This window comes from Grus americana, chromosome 12 (assembly GCF_028858705.1).
Source record: "Grus americana isolate bGruAme1 chromosome 12, bGruAme1.mat, whole genome shotgun sequence".
NCBI lineage: Eukaryota > Metazoa > Chordata > Aves > Gruiformes > Gruidae > Grus > Grus americana.
Genome location: NC_072863.1, coordinates 23,079,568 through 23,101,049, shown reverse-complemented (window position 1 = coordinate 23,101,049; position 21,482 = coordinate 23,079,568). Strand labels below are relative to the sequence as shown.

Genomic DNA, 21,482 nt, shown 5'->3' with positions numbered 1-21,482 from the left:
GCTTTCCCGGGCTGTTTCTCTCCTCCTCCAGCAGCCAGTACCTGTCCCCGGGTCCTACCTTCCCAGCCTGCTTGTCACTTTTTTGGGCTAATTTGCCCCCTTCCAGATGATAAATTTGTCGCTGCTGCTGCTTGGTTTTGTGGTTAGCGAGGGTACCGCGGGCTGTTTCAGGTTCTCGGTACCCGGCTGCGCTGTGCGGATGCCGGCTGCGCTCCTCAGGGATGCTCCTGGTCCCGGGCTGGCAGCGCCCGGGCGGGCAGGCGTCTGCTGTCAGCATTCTAGCAGATCTTTTCTGTCGGCATTTTAGCAGATCTTTTCTGTCGGTATTTTAGCAGACCTTTTCTGTCGGCATTTTTCCCTTTATAACCTTTACGGCTGCTCCCGTGGGTCAGTCACGCCAGTCCCCACGCGGTGCTGGCTCGGAACGGAGCGTGAGATGACGCAGAGAGTCGAGAGAGGATTTAAGACGGAGCCGGGGCGGGCTGCGGTGATCAGGGCTGGGTCCCACAACCAGCCCCATTTACCCTCCTCCTCTCCGCCCCTTCCCCCAACCGTTCCTGAATAAATTTTGCACAGAGCCACGTCGTGCCCCCCCTCAAATATCCCAAATCCTCATCTTCCTCCTGCCCCCCCCCTTTTATCAGTTGCAAACTCCGGGTTTGTTCTCCCCGAAGCTCTGCCCGTCAGTCCGTGGTCGCCCATCGGTCGGTGACCGGAGATTTTCGGTCTTTGGCATCGCCTCCCTTCGCCCCTGTCTGCCCGGGCCGTGTCTCCGTGCGCTTTGGTTCATCCCTGGATGGGAAAGGTCCTTGATGGGATAAAATGGACCGAGCTGGGACAGGATGGATGCGGGCTCGGGGGTCCGGAGCTCTCTGAGAGCCGTTTCACTGGGTTTGTAGCTTGGTGGAGGAAATTCGTTATGTTCTGGCTAATGACTTTCCGTCCCGGCTAATGACTTTCCGTCCCGGCTCGAGCCACACCGGAGGAGTGCGTGGGCTGCACTGCTGCTGGGAAGTGATCCCCTGCGCCCCAAACCCAGCCGGGGAGAGGGCTGTTCCTCCCGCAGCGAGCAGGGACGCCCCGAATCCAGCCTGGGGTGCGTGCACGGGGACGAGGGATGTCCCGACGCAGCCAACGGGGTGAGCGAACGTGGGAAGACGCTGCTGCCCGCAGCGTCCCCGCCAGCACGGCTCGGGGGGATTCGGCAGGGCCGCGGGCGCTCAGGCGGGGGAGGCAGGGCTCGAAGCGAGGAGGTCGAGGGAGGTGGTGATGGGGGAGGAAGGCTTCTGGCGTAACAGCCCGGACGATTCCTGGCTGCCCCGGGGGGGGGACCTCGAGCCCCCCTCCCCAGCCTCGCAGCGCTCGGCAGCCAGGAAAAGGCAGCTCCACCACAGCGCGAGCCGCCGCCGCCTTCCCCAGCAGCGTTCCTCTTGCACCGATGTACGCCAGCGCCCGGCCGGGGAGCCGAGGGCAGAGGCAGCTGTGGAAATGGCAGCGAAGCCCAAAACTCACCCCTGGTCCAGCGCTCACCGGGACAGGAGCCAGCCCAGGACCGGGGTCCGGAATAGGATGGAGTCGTCTTCTGTTTGGGGAAGCGAGATGGGGATACACAGGGAAGTATCCGTGTGAAATGCATTTATTAGAGCAGCTATAACAAAGTGAAGAACAAAAGCAACATAAGGGGTTTATTTCTTTACACATTTTAAAACTGACATCCTGGCCAACGGGGACAAAGAAGGGGCAGAACTTGGCAGAACGGCCAACGTCACCTAAAATGCTGCAACCTGCAAAGGAAACTGCTGAAGGCTACAGCATGAACGCCAGGTCGGTTAAGTGTCCTGTGGAAGGGAAATCAGCTCAGGCCAACGTAGTTCAGGGATGCTTGAAAAATACGGGGGGGGGGGGGGAAAAATCACACCTCGCAGGTACACAAGGGCTGGAGCGTCCTTTCCCGGTCATCCTGCCCAAAGGCAAGGCGTCCCTTCCACGGCTGGGAGCGCGGGGTTAACGGGTGCCCGGAGGAGCTGGCAGCAAACAAGGAAGGACAGGAGCGGGCGTAGGGCGGACAGCCAAGGGCTTGGGCGGGGGGTGCTGAGGACGGTGATGTGAGACGGGGACATTCGTCTTGTAAAACCCAGAGGAAGCAAGCCGGAGGAGATGGTGCAGAGCTGAGCAGAGTGCCACCCCGGGACCCGCCAGCCCGGCTCACCGCACCTTAAAAAGGAGCTTAGAAAGGCAGGAGGAGGAAGCAACGCCGCGCACGGGTGGCGACACCGAAATCCTCGCGTGGGCAGAGCTCTGCTGACAGCGAAGCGGGGTGAGGTTAAAGCTGGAGAAGCAGACGCGGAGGCAGGGCGGCTCTGGCAGCAGCGCGTCTCGGCAGCGCGGTACACACGGTGTACACTGGAACGAACGCGGACCGGGCCAGTGGCTAACGCTGGGCGTTAATCTGCTCGTCTGCATCTGGCTATGCTAATTAACAGCAGCAGTACATTCCGGTTGGGACAACTGGATCGAATTCCTCAAAACGCTCCAGAGCATCAGCTTGCTCCCTTGATTGACATTTACGGCTTTTTGGTTGGGGTTGGCTTTTTTTTTTTTTTTTTTTTTTTTTTTGGGTTGGTGGTTGTTGTTGACTCATTAACACACTAACAAAAAAGGCGGCATGTGGTGCGACAGCGTTCGTGGGGACGGCTAACCTCCAGCCTGGAGCCCGACCCAAGTTCTGGCTCATGGAAAAGCTGCCCCGGCTTGGCTGACGACCAGCACCACCAAGAGCAACGGCCGTATTTTCTCTTAGCCTGGCTTTTATGAACAGAGGGCAGGGAAAGTGGGGGGGGTGTGTGTCTGTGGGGGTATCATTCGTCACCTGGAGCTACGGCGTGGCGATCTGCATGACAACATTTTGGCAAGATTTTCGCCCAGAGCCTGACCTCGCAGGTGTGGGGTAGAGGCAGAGCTTCCGGACGCCTGGCTGCGGCTTCCCAGCTCCTCGGGCATCTTTCCCGGCTGCCTCCGGCTGTGAGCGCAGCTCCCCGGCTGCGAAGGGCCGACGCTTTACCTCCCTTCCTGCCCTGGTCCTTGGTTTCCTTGCACCACCTGCCAAAAACACCGGGGCCATGTCCTTCAGCGGCACGAAGGGGACCGGGAGCTCTTTGGCCGCACCGCGGAGCACCCCGCGGCAAACCGTGCTGCTGGGGGGGGCAGGGTGTCCCAGCCCCGGGACGAGCACCCCGGGACGAGCACCACCCCCCCCAGCACACGGTGCTGTCGCACTCCTCTTAAACACCCCAGTCCCTCGAATCACCCCAGAGACTGGCCTGGGGGGAGGCAGTAAATTCCTCCCCCCCCTCTCCCCACGCCGTGACCCCCTCCAGAGGCGGGGAAAGGCTGGGGCTGCACGTGTACCAGCACCCCGAAATGCGGGGGTGCAGCATCAGCCCCCGCGCTGACATCAAGCCTAAGGCTCAGCTGCAGGAGAAGTAACGGGGGGGGCTCCTGTGACCCTCAAATCCTTCTGGCATCTCTGAAACAAGGAGGCGGGGGGGGGGGGGGGCAGGCTGAGCCCTGGCGATGCCGGCGTGGGAGGGAGCCGGGCTTCTCCGAGACAGCGCGGGGTGGAAGAGGGAGAGAGTGAAACGAATATGGGATGTGCGCATCTTTAGTGCTGCTGTTGAGGGCAAGGGACCTGTGGTTTTCCTCTGTGTCATTTATAGCTGCTTTGGGTTCGGTGTGATAGAGGAGCACGTTTTTACCCACATCGAACTGCAGCAGCTCTGAGAACTGGCACACTCGCAGCACCGAGACGCTTCTCCGGGCAGCCTGGCCCCGCAGCGCTGGCGCGGGCAGGTGAAACTGCGGTGCGTCGCCCGCCGCACCCCAAAGGCAGGGAAGCTGCCCGGGACGTGGCAGTGACCCCGGGGGTCCCACGGGACCCAGCTGAAGGACGGCACCAGCCGCCAGCAGGCTCACAGTGTCCCCCCAGGGTGAGGACAAAGCCCACCGCCTTCTGCAGGAAGGTAGGCAGATGCTTCCTTCTCATTATGGATTAAATATTCCTAAACATTCATTATGAATTATTTCATGAAATAATAAGGATTTGCAGCTCACGGCAGTTACCAAGGTGACCGTGACTTCCGCGGACTGGGTGGTGTGATGGATTTTCAGCTCCTGCTGCTGCTGCTGCTTATTCCTGTAACCTGGAAACGAAGGAAAGGCCACGTAACTCTTGGGTCTCCAACAACGCCCCGGCAATCCGGGCTGCGCCTTGCGTTCCACGGGACGCGTGAAGAAAAGCTGGCTGCGGAGAGCAATGAGGATGGGAGCCTTTCACTGGGCAGAGCCCCTCCGTTTCCAAAACCTTTGGGGGCCTTTTGGGAGGGGAAGCAAGGCGGCAGCATGGAGGGTGGACTTCTGCCTACGACGCCCGCCTTGCCTGCAGGGCCCCGCAGCTCGAACCTCCCTCCTTTGGCTGTACGGACTCGGTGCGATATTTCCTGTATTTCAGACTTGGAAATGTTCTGCGCGCTCTGGAAAAGCATGGAAGTCCCCTTCCAGTCCTCTCCTCAACACGCTATTGACCCTCCTTCTTACCGGTTCCCTGGGATGCTACGCGTCATCCCGAAGGCTGAGTCAGCGTTTTTGGGATGCCCGCTGGGATGGCCGGCCAGCCCTCGAGACCGGGCCACCGCCAAGCCTGTGCGGGGAGACGCCAGATACAATTGCTAATCATGCTAACGAGGGGATTCACGTGGTGAGACCACAGAAACCAGGAACTTTAAAAAGGAGAAGCTGAAGAAATCACAGTAGACGTGGAAATCATGTCCCTGATCTCTTCCCTCCAATCCCAGAGCTGGAGGGACAGAAGATGAACTACCTGACCTCATTCTGCAAGCCCTGCTTCACTGGAATGACTGGTCAGCTGCTCTCCTGGGTCATAAGATGTTCCCAGACCTATTTCTGCCTGTTTATCAGGTAGTTTTCTCCTCCCAAAGCTTGCTGTAGCTGAGCTTTTTTTTGACCAGGGTATGGCTATCTCTAGGGAAGATGACAATAGGATGTTCTGGAGGAGGAACTCACTTTCCTCGAGCATCCGTGGACAAAGCAGAGGTGCTGGCAAGGACCGCAGGCAGGGACCAGTGCCTACTGTGGCTTTCCTAAAAAGACGGACACCAGAGTTGGGTCCTCAGATGATACGGACCGTCCCGCTCTTTAAAAGCAAAGTCTGGGTTCTATCTAAGCGAAAGCATCTCTCCTCATACCCGCTGCCAGGGGAGGGTGCGCGAGCTGAGCCTGGGGCGTCTCAGCGGCTGAGCAGCTCGTTGGGGTCCCTGGAAGGAACCGGCGGGGTACTTACACCATAGGAGGAGGAGCAGGAGCAGCAGGAGGACCACTGCAGCAGCAGGCACACAGCTGGTGTACAGATCAACGGCCTCCGAGCAGCCTTGCTCTGCCGAGGAGAACGGGAGAATTGTCAGCAGTTGCTCCTCTGGCCAACACCCCCCCTTTGGACACGTAGGCACCAGGAATTTAATCCAGGGACGTCCTATGCGATGGAGAGGGGAGATCCCTGCGTTTCAAGTGACGGAGCCACCGGGGTGAACCTTGCTTTGCTACGGAAGAGCTACGACCTCCCCGCTCAGCGCAAAGCTGCCACGACTACGTCAACTACAAGGTTTCCTGCAGCACCAGCCATGCAATGCCACCCAGACTCCCTCTCTGCCCTGTGTGAAGCCAAACCCCCCCCCCAGATGCCCCACTGCTCCCCAGAAGAAAGGCGAGCAAGGGCACGGGCGGTGCAAACCCGGGCCACCCCTTACCATGGAGCTGCTGGATATTGTAGAGCAAGAGGGTGGTGACCAACAAGTTGATGATCAGTGTTGTGGGGGCTACAGCGTGCTGGATGACTTGGTGCCCTGGGGAGAGGGAAAAATTTCTGGCAAATGAGAGGAAAATGCGTAAGGAGCGCAGGCTGGCACGCAGAGGAGCTGGGCGACGGTGGGAGGCTGAGCGAGCCGTGGGCAACGTCTCTGGACGCGCACCACAGCAGCGTGCCAAGCCTCCGCTCCCTCCTGGGCGTGGAAACCTAAGGAGTTTACTCCTGGGCCTTTCCCACCAGAGGTTTAGATCATAAACAGCAACTTACAGCTTTCCATCTTGAAGTAGCTGAAAGCTGCTGGTTTCCACACCACCGCTGCTGCCACCTGGCCAGTTGCTACTACCTCAGCAAAGAAGAACAGCCCAAGCAAGACGAAGGGAGCAGAAGGACCTGCGGGAGCAGAAGTAAACCAGAAGGTGGGATGGAAACTGGTGGAGGCAGCGGTCTGAGAACAAGGCAAGGGAAGTTGGCTCGTGGTGACCCCGCACCCAACCGTCACCGGGATCCGTCACCGGGATCCGTCACGGGGCTGTGCAGTGGGAGCGGGGCTGCAGCCCGCAGCCAGGAAGGGTCCCCATGGCCTGGGGCCGGGTCTGGAAGCGGGACTGGCTTGGTGCTGCTGGCCAGGGGACCACAGCCTACAGCTGAGGACAATTTTTATCCTGGAAGTTGGTAGCAAGCAATATTTATTATAAATGCACACAGAGGCAGCACCTTTCTTTCAACAGAATGGGGAGAAGACCCGCGTGTTCTGGGGGGGTGGGGGGGTGTTCTTTGGGCTTGTTTGCTTTAACGTCCGCTTGCAGCTGGGCACGTAGCAAAACGAGCAGAGAGGTACCCTCAGCCTGGGGCAGGCAAGAACTGGCTACGGAGCAGTTTTAGAACAGGCGAGCTTTGCGTTCATCACCCGTGTCCCCTGAGGTCTGGTGGAAGCGGTTTCCGAACCGCTTTTTAATTTTTGAGAAGTCCTGGAGAAGGGGCAGTGGTACCGGCAGAGTGCAAAGGGACAAACGTTGCCCTTTGGTTTCAAAAGAGCAGAGAAAGAGGAGCCTGCAGGCTACAGAGCAGTGACGTCTAACTTCGATTTCTCCAAATCAAATACTGCTACGTCAAAGACGCTGCTGTAAAGACCTGGAGCAAAAAGAGAGATGAGACGCTGAAGCTATCTAGAACAAATCAGGTGACATGAGTCCTATACCTTTTTCCTGCATCCAGATGATGGAGGTGACAAACAGGAGGAGAGAGGAGATACACAGCAGTCCGTGGGTGAACACAACTGTAGGTTTCATTGCTTCCTCTCCTGGGGAAAAGAAAAAAACCCAAAAGTACTCAGTAGCGCACAAACAGGATGGGTGCGGCCCGCGAAGGAAGATAAACAACGAGCACAGGTTTTCTTTGTAAAGAATTGGATCTCTGAGGTTTAGAAACCCTGAACAGAAAACCTGGTGAACTTTCAAGGGCTTGGTTTGACTTCAGGAGGAACCAGGAGAAACCAGCCAGATTTGGGGTTGTTCCACGCTGAACCAGAGCCCAATTCCACCTCGTGAGATGCTTCACAACGCTTTGGCCTGAGATTTTCCCTCCTATAACGACCTGACTAGTGCTAGATTTCCTCCGGAGACCCATTTCACGGCGGGGAGGAACCCACATGGCCCAAGCTCTTGCCACAAGCACCAGGCACGGAGAGCTCCTCAGGGGAGAGTACCCCCAAGGGCAAGACCTGGCACCACAACCCGCGCGCGTCCCCAGTGATAATGCTGAGGGACAAGTCACGTGGGAGAACTTTCACCTCTGCTCTCCAGATGGTCTCCGTTATTCTGGGAATTACTCGTGGTGGGTAGCAGATCACAAAGGCCGTGTGGGAGGACCTGCTGTTGGCTACGTCTTTAGGTTTGTTTTCTGTTCATCAGTATATATGTTGCTACTGAAGCACCCACGTGAACCTACAGGCTCCTTGGGTACGGGCCCAATGTCATGACTCAAACACCAGTGTGTGTGGTCACCAAAACCCATCAGACATGGTCTTTGGCCAACTCCAGGCAGGAAGGCTCTTCCCACGCAGCCTGCGTGTCCTGCATTTTTTACTCCTTCCCAGGAATGCCTGAGGGAGGGCAGAGGAATGGCTCACACGCTTGGTTCCGGGGTATGTTTCGCTCCGTTCCCCACAAAGCCATTGGGGATTAGCTGCTTCTAGGGAGTTTTATTTTCTGTGCAAGCTACAGAGGCAGGAGAAACGACCTGAGCACAGTTCCTCCCGCTACCGAAGTCACTTGGGATGGCGAGGGAGAAGGAGCTTGGCTGAGGCGTTCTGACGTCCGTCCTGTCCACGGCGGGGAGAGAAGGGTTTCGTTCGGGGAGCTGGGGCGCAGGCCAGGTACTCACCAAATCCTCGCTCCCTCATCTGATAGAGCAGGACAACGAAGCTGACGGCGGAGACGGCGACGTACATCAGCACGACGATGACCAGCCTCTGCACGTGGCGTAGAGGAGGTGTGAGACCTGCAAGGCAGGGCAGGAGGGAAACCCCGCGCTGGGGACGACCCCGAAACACAGAGCGGCGATCCCAGGGAACTGCAAAATGCTGGAAAACCCGAGGGACGAGTCCTGGCCCACGAGAAACAGTTGCGCCGTGCCGAGCGGACCTGGCACAACGCGACAAGGCTAACCTGTCACCGTCAGGTTCAGGGCCGCCTCCTTCCAGCTTATCACGTTGCTGACGTTGCAGGAGTAGGAGCCGCAATCCGACTTCTCTCCGTTCATTATCTGCAGCACGGCGGTATCTCCAGAGAGCAGGTAGCACTGTTCGGGGGGAAGGGGATGTCCCTCCTTCTTCCAGGAGATGGAAGCCACCGTTCCCTCTGGCACCACGCAGACCAGCTCGATGGGTGAACCTGCCAGGTTTGAACTGCTCCGGAGCTCGGGCTGGGGCACGGGCTCTGGAAAGCGGAGAGCAGCGTGGTAGCACTCCCAGGAGCACGAGGACTGCCTTGCTTTGGACCTGAAAACTGGCCAACATGCAAGAATACCGAGCCCCTTGGGGAGTGAGCAGGTCCTTCCCCTCTGAGTTACACCCCAGGTCGGTTCGGAGGGAGAGAAGATGCTGCAGGAGCAGGGCAACACCCACCAGAAGAAAGCAGATGTCCCCATCCCCGCCACCGCGCTGCCCCTAGGATGGACACTACCAAGCCCTGGAGATCAGGCACGGCACCCTGCGCTCAGGGATAGCGACCCGAAGGAGCTGCAAGTTGGGATTACGCTGGGAAAGGACGACAGGGACTTTCTGGAAGTGTCTGCCACGGGGTGTCCCAAGAGGAGAGGGCTTTTCCCACGCAGCAGTGGGAGGGAAGCGTGGGAGGGCTCAAAGAAGTCATGGAGTTCAGCCAAAGAGCAGCAAAGACTCCGCTGCTGCCTTGCGTTTAAGCCGGTCCAACTCCACATGGGCCAACGCACGGCGACGCGAGCCTTGCGCGCTGGAGGCCCCTGCCATGTGCAAAGGGGGAGCCGAATCCGTCCCTCGGCTGACGCCTAGGTACCTGCACCGCCCGGGGCTGCTCTAACTACACCCGGACTTGCACCTGACAGCAACCGCGTGCTGCGCGGTCCTTCACTCCTGGATGTCCTACGTGCACCTGTAGTGATGCTAAGCTCTAGGAAAGGGCAGTTCAGAACAGGATGAGCTCTCGCTTCTGTTTATTTTTCAGGGAAATTCAGAGGTAAGAGAAAGGCAGTGATGGTGTGGAGGAGATCAGCCACATCCGCCTGACGGACCCACCCTCCGGTGAAAAGCATCCATAAACCAGCTGCTCTCGGGATCCCACTCTGAAGGGGTCAGCAGGGCAAGCGGTGAGGCAGCAGCTCACCCTGGGATTGCTGCCACGGAGCTTCTGGCCCCAGCCCCAAGGCACCGGCCACGACCTGCAGCTCCTTCTGGGTCCCTTCCGACCCGAGATATTCTGTGATTCTCTGACTATTCTGGTGCTGGCCTCGTGGACCTGTCTGTCTGAGAAAACCATCCTCCCAACACACTTGACTTACTGATAACTTCAAGGAGGGTTGTCCTAGCTTTATGCTGCATCAGATTAACTGTCGCTCTGTAGATGCCGCTGTCTGTTTCTCGTAACCTCTGGAGGAGAATTGAGCCATTCTTTGGATAGAAAACCACCCTGCCTTGGTAAGCCGCGTAAATGGTTGGGGACTGGTAATCTGCATAGTACTGCAGGATGAATTCAGGGCTAGTGCTTCTTATGTATTCCCACTCGGTGAGGTTTATGTTCTCGGTCTCTGGCGCATGCATCAGCACGGAGGATCCTTCTGCTGCGACTCTTCTTTCGGTGATTTCTACCACTGCGGAGGACCCCTGAAAAACCAGCAACAGGTCTGGAAACAGGAGAGATGCCAGAGCAGGATGGGTTAGTTGTAAAGCAAAAGCCAAAGAGCAATTTCATCTGCATGTTCGTACTATTTTTTTGTAATTTTTTTTTGGCACAATTTACTAACTGACTTCCTGAAGTGTGTTATGCCACATCTGATTTCCTTCCTCCCTTGTTAAGACAAAAAAATGTAACATTCGTTTTCGAGCGCTATATAAATGCTTCTTAGCCGGCTAAGACGACTCCTTGCACCTTCAGCCTTGGCCTCGCCATCCTCTCCGGAGGGGTTAAGCCCTGCAGAGCTGATGCTCCAGCTCAGCTAAACACCCAGTGACCTTATGTGTCTGGCAGGCGCTAATTCATGGTACGTTCACATTTCCTGGCACCTCTGAGTAATGCAACAGCTCCCTGGTGCAGCCGCCGTGCACACAGCTGCTTTTAAAACGAACGGGCCTCGAGATAAATGCCTTTGTCTTGAAAATCTTTTACGGTTTCCCCAGGGGGGAGAACGAAGCTAACGTGGGGGTCAGGCCGCAGCGTACCCTTGGCTGTACAAAACCCCGGCGTGCGAATCCCGGCGTAGTGCTGCTGGCATGAAAGGGCTTAGCAAGCAGAAAGTCACGTCCGGTATCTCCAGCCCCCAAAAATCTGCCAGAACCATCATCCGGGAGCCGCTTTTAGCACGTTTAAAAGGTTATGCTGGTTGCTGAAGAGAGAACGAGCTAGAGGAACGAGGTACGGAAAGGAAAGTTCGTCTCAGCAACGAGGAAAGGTGACGGAGGGGAGGCTCGGCGGTACCGGAGGGTACGCCACGGTCGGAGAGCTGAGAAGAGGCTCGCAGGGAAGCAGCCCGGAGCAGGGTCACAAGGAGAGCACAGAAACGCCGCAGGCGTGCGCGAGGAGGTGCGCGGCCGACGCGAGCCCCTTTTCATACTCACAGCCCGCGATGGCCGCCGGCAGCCAGGTCGACATGGCAAAGCCCCGCAGGCCCTTTCGGACTAGGACGAGGGATGAGCTCCTCCTGCAGCGACGTGCTCTTGGGGTGGCTGCTCCGGGCCTGCGAAGGACACCGTGAAAAGCACCGTCGGCATCAGCCCGGCAGCGGTTAGGAAAGGCGAGGGGTGCTCGGCACAGCGAGGGGGGACACCCCCACCCTCCCCACCACCCCCCAGCACCGGCATCTCCGCAGGCGGCACAGCCCGAAGCAGGCGGGTGCCGTACGGCAGCCCGAGCCCGCGGCGCTTGTGAGGGTGCGGCTCAGGGAAACCATCGCGGCCGCAATATCTGTGTTCAACACCGATTCACCACAGCGATTAAAAATAGAAAGATCGACACACACGAGGGCTACTGATATCCAACAGCATCGAGACTGTTACTGGGGGGGGGACAGGAGCTCCTGGGTGCTTTCTGCAGCCCTTCCTGTGTGCTGCAGCTTCGCCCCGCGAGCAGGGGCAGCGCTGGCCCCTCCGTGCGTTCTGCTGCAGCTGCTGGCCATGAAATTGCCCGTCTGCATTTAGCAACCACCTCCACAGCCTCCCAGGGAGCCACACGCTCACACCCCAACACCTCTGCAAGCTTTAACCTATTTTGTAACTTCCTCGAACAGCCCTGACTCTTGTTCTGTGGCACGGAGCGAACACGGGCTCCGCATCTGCCTTAAGCATCGCCTTCACGACTCCGAAAACCTCCATCCCGACCCCTCTCCCACCTCCTCTCTCCAACCCGGAGGCTCCCAGAATTTTCAGTCTCTCCTCGCAAGCTCTTCACCATTTTGGCCGCCGTTCTCTGGGTCTTCTCCAACTTTTTTTTTAGCGACCTTTTGCTTTAGTTTCTTCACTACAAAGACTGCAAGGGGCACCGCACCGATGGGTGGGCAGGAGAGAGCTCGAGAGCAGGCTGCTTGCCTCCAAGGGCGTTACTGGAACGGGAACAGCGCTCAGAGCTGCTCTGCAGGGCCAGACGGAAAGCTTTGGCGTCTGGACGTTCACTGTCGGGTTTTGCAAGGCTCTGGCGCGAGGGCGGAGGGCAGTGGGAAAGAGGACAGTGGGACAAATTTTTGGCAAAGGGTTTTTCACTGCCCTGTGATCAGAGTCTCAGCAGAGACCAGAAGTGGTCTGTTTTAGAGACGTGGTTTATTTTAGGAACAGCTTAAGACTGGCTTCTGATGCGAGGTGTGTTTAAGGCTGAGCTCCCTTCGGAGAGACATTACTCCCGGTAGCACCCAGCTCTCCTCCAGGGAATCCAGCAAACAGCAGAGCAGCATCTCCAAGGGAAGCCATTTCCACCGCGGAGCTGCCCACGTGCTCTCCTGCGCCCGGCCAAGCAGCCCAGCCCCCCGAGCTCAGGAAGGGGAAGAGAAGAAGAAACACCCCAAAACCCAAGGGAAGAGAAAACAGCCAACGTACGTCGTGTTCATCCCTGCGACGGAGACCTCCAGCCCAGGACGTGTCCACCACCGGCGGAGCCAACTGCATGTCCCCCATTCCTGCCTTGCTAAAAGGGATCCAGGAGCTAAGGTTCTGCGGAAACGCACCCGAGTTAAGGGTGATTTACCTTCTGCGCAGCTAAAAACCTACATTATCTGGGACAGAGCGGCTGCTGCAGGCTGCAGAGCCCTGTTAATGCACAGAAAACCGGCTGCGTGAATGCCCTCGTGTCTTACACGAAATCCTTGTTGTGTTCTTCCTAGGTCAGCAGGTACGTGGAGACCATGAAAAATCCTGTAATTTCTGTCATCGGATTTCCTCGCAACGGGTATTTTATTTGCTCATTCATCAACAGGTCTAATTAGAAGTGGAGGAGAAGCGGCAGACTACATCATCTTTGCGTTTGCGAAACGCCTGGAGGAGGGTTTGAGGGGAGGGTTGTGGTGCTAAATTTGGCCTCTTCTTTGGCCGTTTTCTCTGGTATCCTCTCGCTCTCTGAGGTTTGGGCAAGAACTGGCTGTGGCACGGCGGTCTCTCCCCTCTGCCTGCGGGGGATAAGGCTCATCCCAGGCGATGGAGAACAAGGCGTGTTTGGAAGGAGGGCACGCACCGCACAAAGTGCCGCTGCTCCTTGGAAAAAAATCCCTCCTCTTCCTCCTCCTCCCTTCTCCCCCAGCAGACCGGGACTCCTCAGATATGTGGCTGGGGAGATGGGGAAGAGCCTTTGTGTGACGAGATGCCCACGCACGGCGGAGGGTGGGTTAGACCTGCCTGCAGTCACACACACTGGTTTACCTCTCGAAGAGGACCTCTCGTCTCATGCAAGGCGTTAGCACAGTCGAGTGCTTGCAGCCTGAGAGGCGGCTGTAAACGTGAGCCGACACTTTTGGTACGGGGCAGATGTTTTCAGAAGTTTTCACGGAATCTTACATGAACAGGGAGAGGAATCGGGCTCGTGAAGACGCACGCGCTTAAGGCTGCCGTGTTTTCCCCCCGGGCCTCTAGCACAGCTGCTATGCTGCGTTATCTTTTGGTTTCACAAAATCCACATGGAAAAGCCGGAACAGAAGCACTGCTGCAGCCTGCTGGAGTTTTACAAAGACATCCTTTAAGGACTGTCTCAGGATCTGTGTGACAAAGCACGCATGCGGCACTTGGGCAGCTCAGCCGAAGCACTCCAGCCTCTCATCCAGCCGCTTACAGGAATGGCGTGTGTGTCAGTTGTTTTTCAGCTCCCAAAAAAAGAGCTTATTGTGTCAGCTGGAGCTATGATATCACCAAGGAATCAAATATCCAAACAAAAAAAAAGTCTGTGTTTGGGGAAGGGAAGCCCTGCAGCACTGCAAAGCCCTTCCTGGCTTCGGACGCAGCTGGGGACAAGCAAGGCAGGGAAGGAGTCCTCCCTCGCTCCGAGAGGGGCCACAGGCTCCCGTAGGGATAGGGAGGCGAAAGAAATGCTCCGCCGGTATTGCAACTGCCTCCTCCGACGGTTTGTGGGTAGAGCAGATCTTGACAGCTGTGGTCTGTCAAAGCAAGCTGCAGCTGCACCCCTTGCAATCAGCACGGGCGCAGGCGCTGCGCTTCGCTCTCAGCTGTGGCATTATCGTTGCACAGCGTACTAGGAAAGCAAGGACGACGGGTAAAGAGGAGGCACGGTCTTTATCAGCCCCTGGCAAAAGGAAGGCGGGGGCAGGTTTGGGGCTGGGCGTTATCTGAGGGGGGGGCTGCAGGGGCTGGCCGGCCCCGCACGGGATGGGGCCGCTCAAACACCGCGCTCAAACCCGCTCAAGCGCCACGCTTACCCGGAGGCATGTCTCCTGAACGAGCGAGGCAACGCCGGTTCCTGCAGAGGGGCGCAGCGTCCTCCTGCGTAACACGTGCAGCAGCCATTAAAAGCAGTCCCTGGCGCAGGTAAGCAGTGCCCAAGGGGCCGTGCTTGGTCCCGTCCTAGTCAACCTGTTCAGCAAAGACCTGGGCAGGGGACGGAGCGCACCCTCTGCACGTTCCCTGGTGATGCGAAGCTGGGAGCAGCGGCCGACGCAGCAGGAGGCTGCGCTGCCATTCAGCGAGACCTGGACAGGCTGGAGAGTTGGGTGGAGAGGAACCCAATGGAATTCAACAAGGGCAAGTGTAGGGTCCTGCACCCAGGGAGGAATAACCCCAGCACCAGGACAGGGTGTGGGTGACCTGCTGGGAAGCAGCGCTGCGGAGAAGGGCCTGGACGTCCTGGTGGACACCAAGCTCTCCATGACCAGCGGTGTGCCCTCGTGGCCAAGAAGGCCAACGGTGTCCTGGGGTGCATGGAGAAGAGCGTGGCCAGCAGGTCGAGGGAGGTTCTCCTCCCCCTCTGCTCTGCCCTGGTGAGACCACAGCTGGAGTTCTGTGTCCAGTGCTGGGCTCCCCAGTTCCAGACAGACAGGGAACTACTGGGGAGAGTCCAGCCAAGGGCTGCCGTGATGACGAGGGGCCTGGAGCATCTCTGGTATGAGGAAAGGCTGAGAGAGCTGGGGCTGGTTAGCCTGGAGAAGATAAGACTGAGAGGGGATCTCATCAACACTTATCAATATCCAAAGGGTGGGTGTCCATGTGATGGGGCCAGACTCTTCTCAGTGGTGCCCAGCGACAGGACAAGGGGCAACGGGCACAAACTGGAACACGGGAAGTTCCATCTCAACATGAGGAAAAACTTCTTCCCTCTGAGGGTGACCGAGCCCTGGGACAGGCTGCCCAGAGAGGTTGTGGAGTCTCCTTCTCTGGAGAGATTCCAAACCTGCCTGGACGTGATCCTGTGTGACCTGCTCTGGGTGATCCTGCTCTAGCAGGGGGTTGGACCAGATGATCTCCAGAGGTCCCTGCCAACCGCCACCGGTCTGTGAATCTGAATCTGTGAATCTGTAAGAACAGACTTGGTGATGGGAAGAAACAAAAGGGACGTGTGATTTGCAAGCGTTAGTTCCCACACCAGGGAGCACAGGCACCTGGTACCATCAGGCTCTTTGGTAAGGATGTATGGGAAATATTCAAAACACTGTGTGCTATTTCTGCTCTTATGTAAAGTCCTTACCATAAAATTATAAGGAATGATCAAAAAAAAAAAAAAAAGATGCAAATCATCCTATTATAAATCATCCCACAGCTTTGAAAGAGTAAATATGACAGTTCCAAATATGAAACCCTACTGAGCAGTATCTAGCTCTGCTCCGTGTCTCACATCTGCTGTGCATCGCAAAAAGAACAGCAACGGGCAACTGCTACAACCGATAACAAGAAACCGTAAAATGCTACTTGGCAGAACGGTTAGCCTGGTAGGAAAAAACTACTTTCAGCTAAAACCCCAGGTCCCCTGTAGGCAGCAGGACTGTGGCAAAGGTTCTCCATCGCTGATACAAACTGTTACAACCTAAAGAGTCCACATCTACTCAGACCAGAAGTGAGAGTAACAGCAGCAAAAAAAAGCAGCAGTTTTAACACTCATCTAGAACAGCGCAGCTTTATGCGTACCTCCAGCTCTAAACACACCAAAAAACCCCCTTCCTCATAAATTGTGAGTTGAGGCTTTTGTAACTTCCCCTTGCCCTTGTCTAAGGCTCTCCACATCTTGCTGCCAGGACAGACAAATTAAGCTCGGCAAACAGTCCTGGGACCACGTAGCCCAAATCCCACGTGCAGCAGTCCACCAAACGCAACCCCAAATGCCACGATGAACTCCTCCACGTGCGAGAGGGCTTCAGCCAGCCACCGCTCCGCTACCGGCACAGCAGCCAGCTCCGGCGGGGCCGGTGGTGTGGGCGAAGGGGCTCAGCAAGGCAGCTGGACGGAGCGAGCAGATGCACCATCGCAGTGGCCCCACAGCTCCAGTCCCCCGGCCCCACGGGTCCAGTTCCCGGCCCCACAGCTCAAGTCCCCAGCCCCACAGCTCAAGTCCCCAGCCCCACAGCTCCAGTCCCCCGCCCCCACGGGTCCAGTTCCCGGCCCCACAGCTCAAGTCCCCAGCCCCACAGCTCCCGTCCCCCGCCCCCACGGGTCCAGTTCCCAGCCCCACAGCTCCAGTCCCCCAGCCCCACAGCTCCAGTCCCCTGGCCCCATGGGTCCAGTCCCCAGCCCCACAGCTCCAGTCCCCCAGCCCCACAGCTCCAGTCCCCCAGCCCTACAACTCCAGTCCCCCAACCCTACAGCTCCAGTCCCCCGGCCCCACAGGTCCAGTTCCCAGCCCCACAGCTCCAGTCCCCCGGCCCCACGGGTCCAGTCCCCCGGCCCCACAGCTCCAGTCCCCCGGCCCCATGGGTCCAGTTCCCAGCCCCACCGCTCCAGTCCCCCGGCCCCACAGCTCCAGTCCCCCGGCCCCACCGGTCCAGTTCCCGGCCCCACAGCTCAAGTCCCCCGCCCCCACGGGTCCAGTTCCCAGCCCCACAGCTCCAGTTCCCGGCCCCACAACTCCAGTCCCCCGGCCCCACAGCTCCAGTTCCCAGCCCCACAGCTCCAGTCCCCCGGCCCCACCGCTCCAGTCCCCCGGCCCCACAGCTCCAGTCCCCAGCCCCACGGGTCCAGTTCCCAGCCCCACGGGTCCAGTTCCCAGCCCCACAGCTCCAGTTCCCGGCCCCACCGCTCCAGTCCCCCGGCCCCACAGCTCCAGTTCCCAGCCCCACAACTCCAGTCCCCCGGCCCCACCGCTCCAGTCCCCCGGCCCCACGGGTCCAGTTCCCAGCCCCACAGCTCCAGTCCCGCCCCCCTCGCCCTGCCCCGCCCCCCCCCCCCGCTCCAGCCCCTGTTGCCGTCACCCCCCTGCCCATCACCCGGCGCCCCCGGCCCCCCGCCACTCACCGCAGCTCCGGGGCCGCCCCGCCGCCGCCCGAGGCAGCCGAGCGGTTCCACTACGGCCGGCTGGGAGGGGCCGCCACCAGCGGGGGCAGGAGCAGCCCGAGCGGCGCCGTGCCCCCCCCCCCGCCTCCTCCCAGCCCCGGTCCCCTGCTCAGGCCCCGGCTGCCCACCCGTGGGACCACCCGTGGGGACCCCCCCCCCCCAGCGAGATGCTCCCTCTGCCCTGCGCACCCACCTCTGCAGGGACCCGCACCTCCGGGGGCCTTCTCCGCTGGAGGGGTTTCCGCTCCAGGAACCATCCCCAGCCCCCGCCTGTCCCCCGGGACCGCTGGCTCCTCACCGAGCGCCGCTTTCTACCCTACCCCCCCCCACCCCACGGCCCTTGGCGAGCCGGGCCTTCGGCGCTGTCACGGCACCCTCGCAGAGCAGCCGACCGGCGTGGGTCAGGCGAGCGGGCAGCGCCGTGCCTGAAGCCCGGCCGAACAACCAGGCCCCAAGGGCTGGTGCGAACGCTGCGTCCCCGGGGCCCGGTCCTGCTTCACGTCCTCAGGAACGACCTGGGCGATGGGACAGAGCCCACCCTCAGCCAGTCTGCTGGTGCTACAAAGCTGGGATGAGCGGCTGGTACCCTCCCAGGGTCATGCTTCAACAGGCTGCCGAAATGGGCTGAGAGGGACCTGGTGTGGTCCAGCAAGGAGACGTGGCGAGCCCGGCCTCTCAGGAGGAGCAGCCCCAGCACCCGTAGGGGCTGGCGGGCTGGGAAGCAGCTCCGCAGAGCCTGGGGGTCCTGGTGAACACCGCCAAGGTGGGCGACGGTGTCCTGGGCTGCGTTAGGAGGAGCATCGCTGCAGGTTGGGGGGGGGTGGGTGACCCTTCTCCTCTGGTGAGACCCCAGCTGGAGCGCTGGGTCCAGTTCTGGGCTCCTCGGCAGAGGAACGATATGGGCTTACTGGAGAGAGCCCCACCAAGGACCACAAAGGTGATGCAGGGAGTGAAGCATCTCTCAGCCGAGGAGGGGCTGGCACTGTTCAGCCTGCAGGAGAGGAGGCTTGGGGGGGGAAAAATATCTAAAGCGGGTTGTAAGGAAGAGGGGGAAAAAATATCTAAAGCGGGTTGTAAGGAAGAGGGGGAAAAAATATCTAAAGCGGGTTGTAAGGAAGAGGGAGCCAGACTTTTCAGTGGTGCCCACTGACAAGGCCGAGAGGCGATGGGCACGCATTTAAAAGGAAATTCAGTCCGAATACAAGAAAACACCGTCTCACTCTGAGCGTGACCAAGTGCTGGCCCAGGTTGCCCGGAGAGGCTGTGGAACATCCATCCTTCTCAGCCTTCAAAAGCCATCTGGCCACCGTCCTAAGCAACCACGCGCCCTCAGCACGTCTAGTTCAATCTGTTGCTGGTTGCTATATTAAATCAGGAGCTATTTTTTTTTTAACCTTAATGGTATTACAGAAACGCCAGAGCCTCTGCTGACAAGGGCTAAGCAAACACAAAAATCAATACAAATTCCTATTCACCTGCTACCAGGGCAACAGAAGAGCAGGACATAAGGCTCGGAGATATATAATCATGACCCGTGCCCACCAGCAAATCTCCTTTCCATCCATTATTAACTAGAGATTCTCATGACATTGAGCTTGTAAGAGGGGAAAAAATTCCCTTTACAAATGGAAGTAACCATGTGTCTGTGTTTGCTTCCTCTTGAGCTGGCGGTGAGATTTGCTAGGTCCGTGAGTTAATTCGCCCCTGACTACTCTCCGCTGCCTGATTTGCTTGGTGCCGTTGGCTGATGGCAAAGGCCGGAACGACCTCGGGGGTCTCTTGCAGTTCGTTATCCCTTGAACTCGTCAGACTCTGAACGCTCAACCTGGGATTAAGCTACAAGTCATGGTTTCCCTGTATGCCAACGGCTAAAACCAGCCGCAGCTCATTGCTCAGCTGGGAGGGTAAAACTACAGGGTGCTCAGAGTCTAAACCCCGCTTTTGATTTTAATGTTTATCCTTCTCATGTCTCCATCTTAACTCCTGATATTCAGTTGCGTGCTCCTCCTAAGTCAGGTTGTTTGGCGAGGGGTCCATGGAAAGTGCGGTTCCTGCTGAAGGTAGCAGGATTTTTCCCCATTTTCTTGACACAAGAGGCTCAGGAGCTGTTGTTTCTCTTTGCAGGAAGGGGAGAAGCTGGGGGGGGGGGGCTGAGATGCAGATGTGACGCTGCCTGTTCAGGCAGGAAAAACCAAGGAGGAAGACCGAAAAAAACCCCAATAAATAAAGTTAATAAGGATCCAAATTCCTGCTGACCACAAGGAGCGAGACCTCCCCTGCCCCGGAGCGCAGGTGGGGACTGCCTCTGTGTAGGCAGCATCCAAATCCTGGCCTCCCCAGCAGCACCTCAAAAGCGCCCCACGGCCGAGCCCCTCCTCGCAGGAAGGAAAACCCAGCCGGGAGCGGAGGAGATAATATCATGTGTTGGGTTTGCGTGGCAGGGTTTTGGTGGCGGGGGGGCTACAGGGGTGGCTTCTGTGAGAAGCTGCTAGAAGCTCCCCCTGTGTCTGACAGAGCCAATGCCAGCCGGCTCCAAGACGGGCCCGCCGCTGGCCAAGGCCAAGCCCATCAGCGCCTCTGTGATAACATATTTAAGAAGGAGAAAAACACTTGGAGAGAGAGAGCTTTTGCAGCCGGAGGGAGGAGTGAGAAGATGTAAGAAACTCTGCAGGCACCAAGGTCAGTGCAGATGGAGGGGGAGGAGGAGCTCCAGGCGCCGGAGCAGAGATCCCCCTGCAGCCCATGGTGAAGACCACGGTGAAGCAGGCTGTCCCCCTGCAGCCCATGGAGGAAGGATGAGGGGGTGTAGAGATTCCACCTGCAGCCCGTGGAGGACCCCACGCCGGAGCAGGGGGAGGCACCTGAAGGAGGCTGTGGCCCGTGGGAAGCCCACGCTGGAGCAAGTTCCAGGCCGGACCGGTGGACCCGTGGAGAGAGGAGCCCACGCCAGGGCAGGTTTGCTGGCAGGACTTGTGACCCCGTGGGGGACCCCACGCTGGAGCAGTTTGCTCCTGAAGGTCTGCACCCCGTGAGAGGGACTCCATGCTGGAGCAGGGGAACGATGAGAGGAGTCCTCCCCCTGAGGATGAAGAAGCAGCAGAAACAACATGCGATGAACTGACCGTAACCCCCATTCCCCGTCCCCCTGTGCCGCTGAGGGGGGGAAGGTTGAAGCCGGGAGTGAAGTTGAGCCTGGGAAGATGGGAGGGGTGGGGGAAGTGTTTTGAGAGTTTATTTTATTTTCTCATTCCTCTACTCTGTTTTGCCTAGTAATAAATTAGATGAATTCCCTCTCTAAGTTCGGTCTGTTTTGCTCGTGACGATAATTAGTGAGTGATCTCTCCCTGTCCTTATCTCAACGCACAAGCATTTCGTTATGCCTTTTCGCCCCTGTTTGGTGAATGAGGGGAGTGAGAGAGCGGCTCTGGTGGGCACCTGGCCTCCAGCCAGGGTCAACCCACCACATATCAACACACCCCCACGCAGGGTCGGGGCTCCAGGAAAGTGCTTTGCACTGATGCAAACAGACTAAAGAGTGGGCTCAGGTCAGGTGCCCCCCCCCCCCCGAGCCTCGCGGAGCGGGGACAGCGGTCCCCTGGAGATGCTGTCCCGTACCGAAGGGGACAGGCAGCGCATAGACCTGTGGATTCAGGGGGAGAGAGCCTGATGCACCCCTTCCCCCCCCAAAAAAAAAAAAAAAAATTAAAAAAATAAAAATAAAAGCATGCCCTGAAATCATCTGCACCGGGAAGCGAGAAGTCAAGCGTGGCAGTGGGAGAGGGTGGGGAGGGCTCATTTGGTTACCCACTCATGTTTAAAAAAAGGCCTCATTATTTTAATAAACTAGTGAGAGAGCCTGTTTCTAAAAGTGCTTCTCTACTTTAGGGCCTGATTTTAAAGGGAAAGAAAGGGAAAAAAATGTGCATTTGCCCTCCCCTGATTTTGTGT

General features: G+C 58.2%; 1 protein-coding gene across 1 annotated transcript; it reads right to left on the bottom strand.

Moving 5' to 3' along the window:
- Nucleotides 1-1,620: 1,620 nt before the first annotated feature.
- Nucleotides 1,621-17,810, bottom strand: LOC129211721 (uncharacterized). The gene is made up of 11 exons (XM_054839277.1): nucleotides 17,728-17,810; nucleotides 11,187-11,305; nucleotides 9,914-10,255; nucleotides 8,545-8,814; nucleotides 8,261-8,377; nucleotides 7,077-7,178; nucleotides 6,146-6,268; nucleotides 5,820-5,915; nucleotides 5,357-5,449; nucleotides 4,120-4,199; nucleotides 1,621-3,099 (listed from the first exon to the last, which is right to left on the bottom strand). The coding sequence occupies exons 2-11, from the start codon at nucleotides 11,218-11,220 to the stop codon at nucleotides 3,058-3,060; spliced, it is 1,299 nt and encodes a 432-aa protein (XP_054695252.1). The 5' UTR covers nucleotides 11,221-11,305; nucleotides 17,728-17,810; the 3' UTR covers nucleotides 1,621-3,057.
- Nucleotides 17,811-21,482: the final 3,672 nt, after the last annotated feature.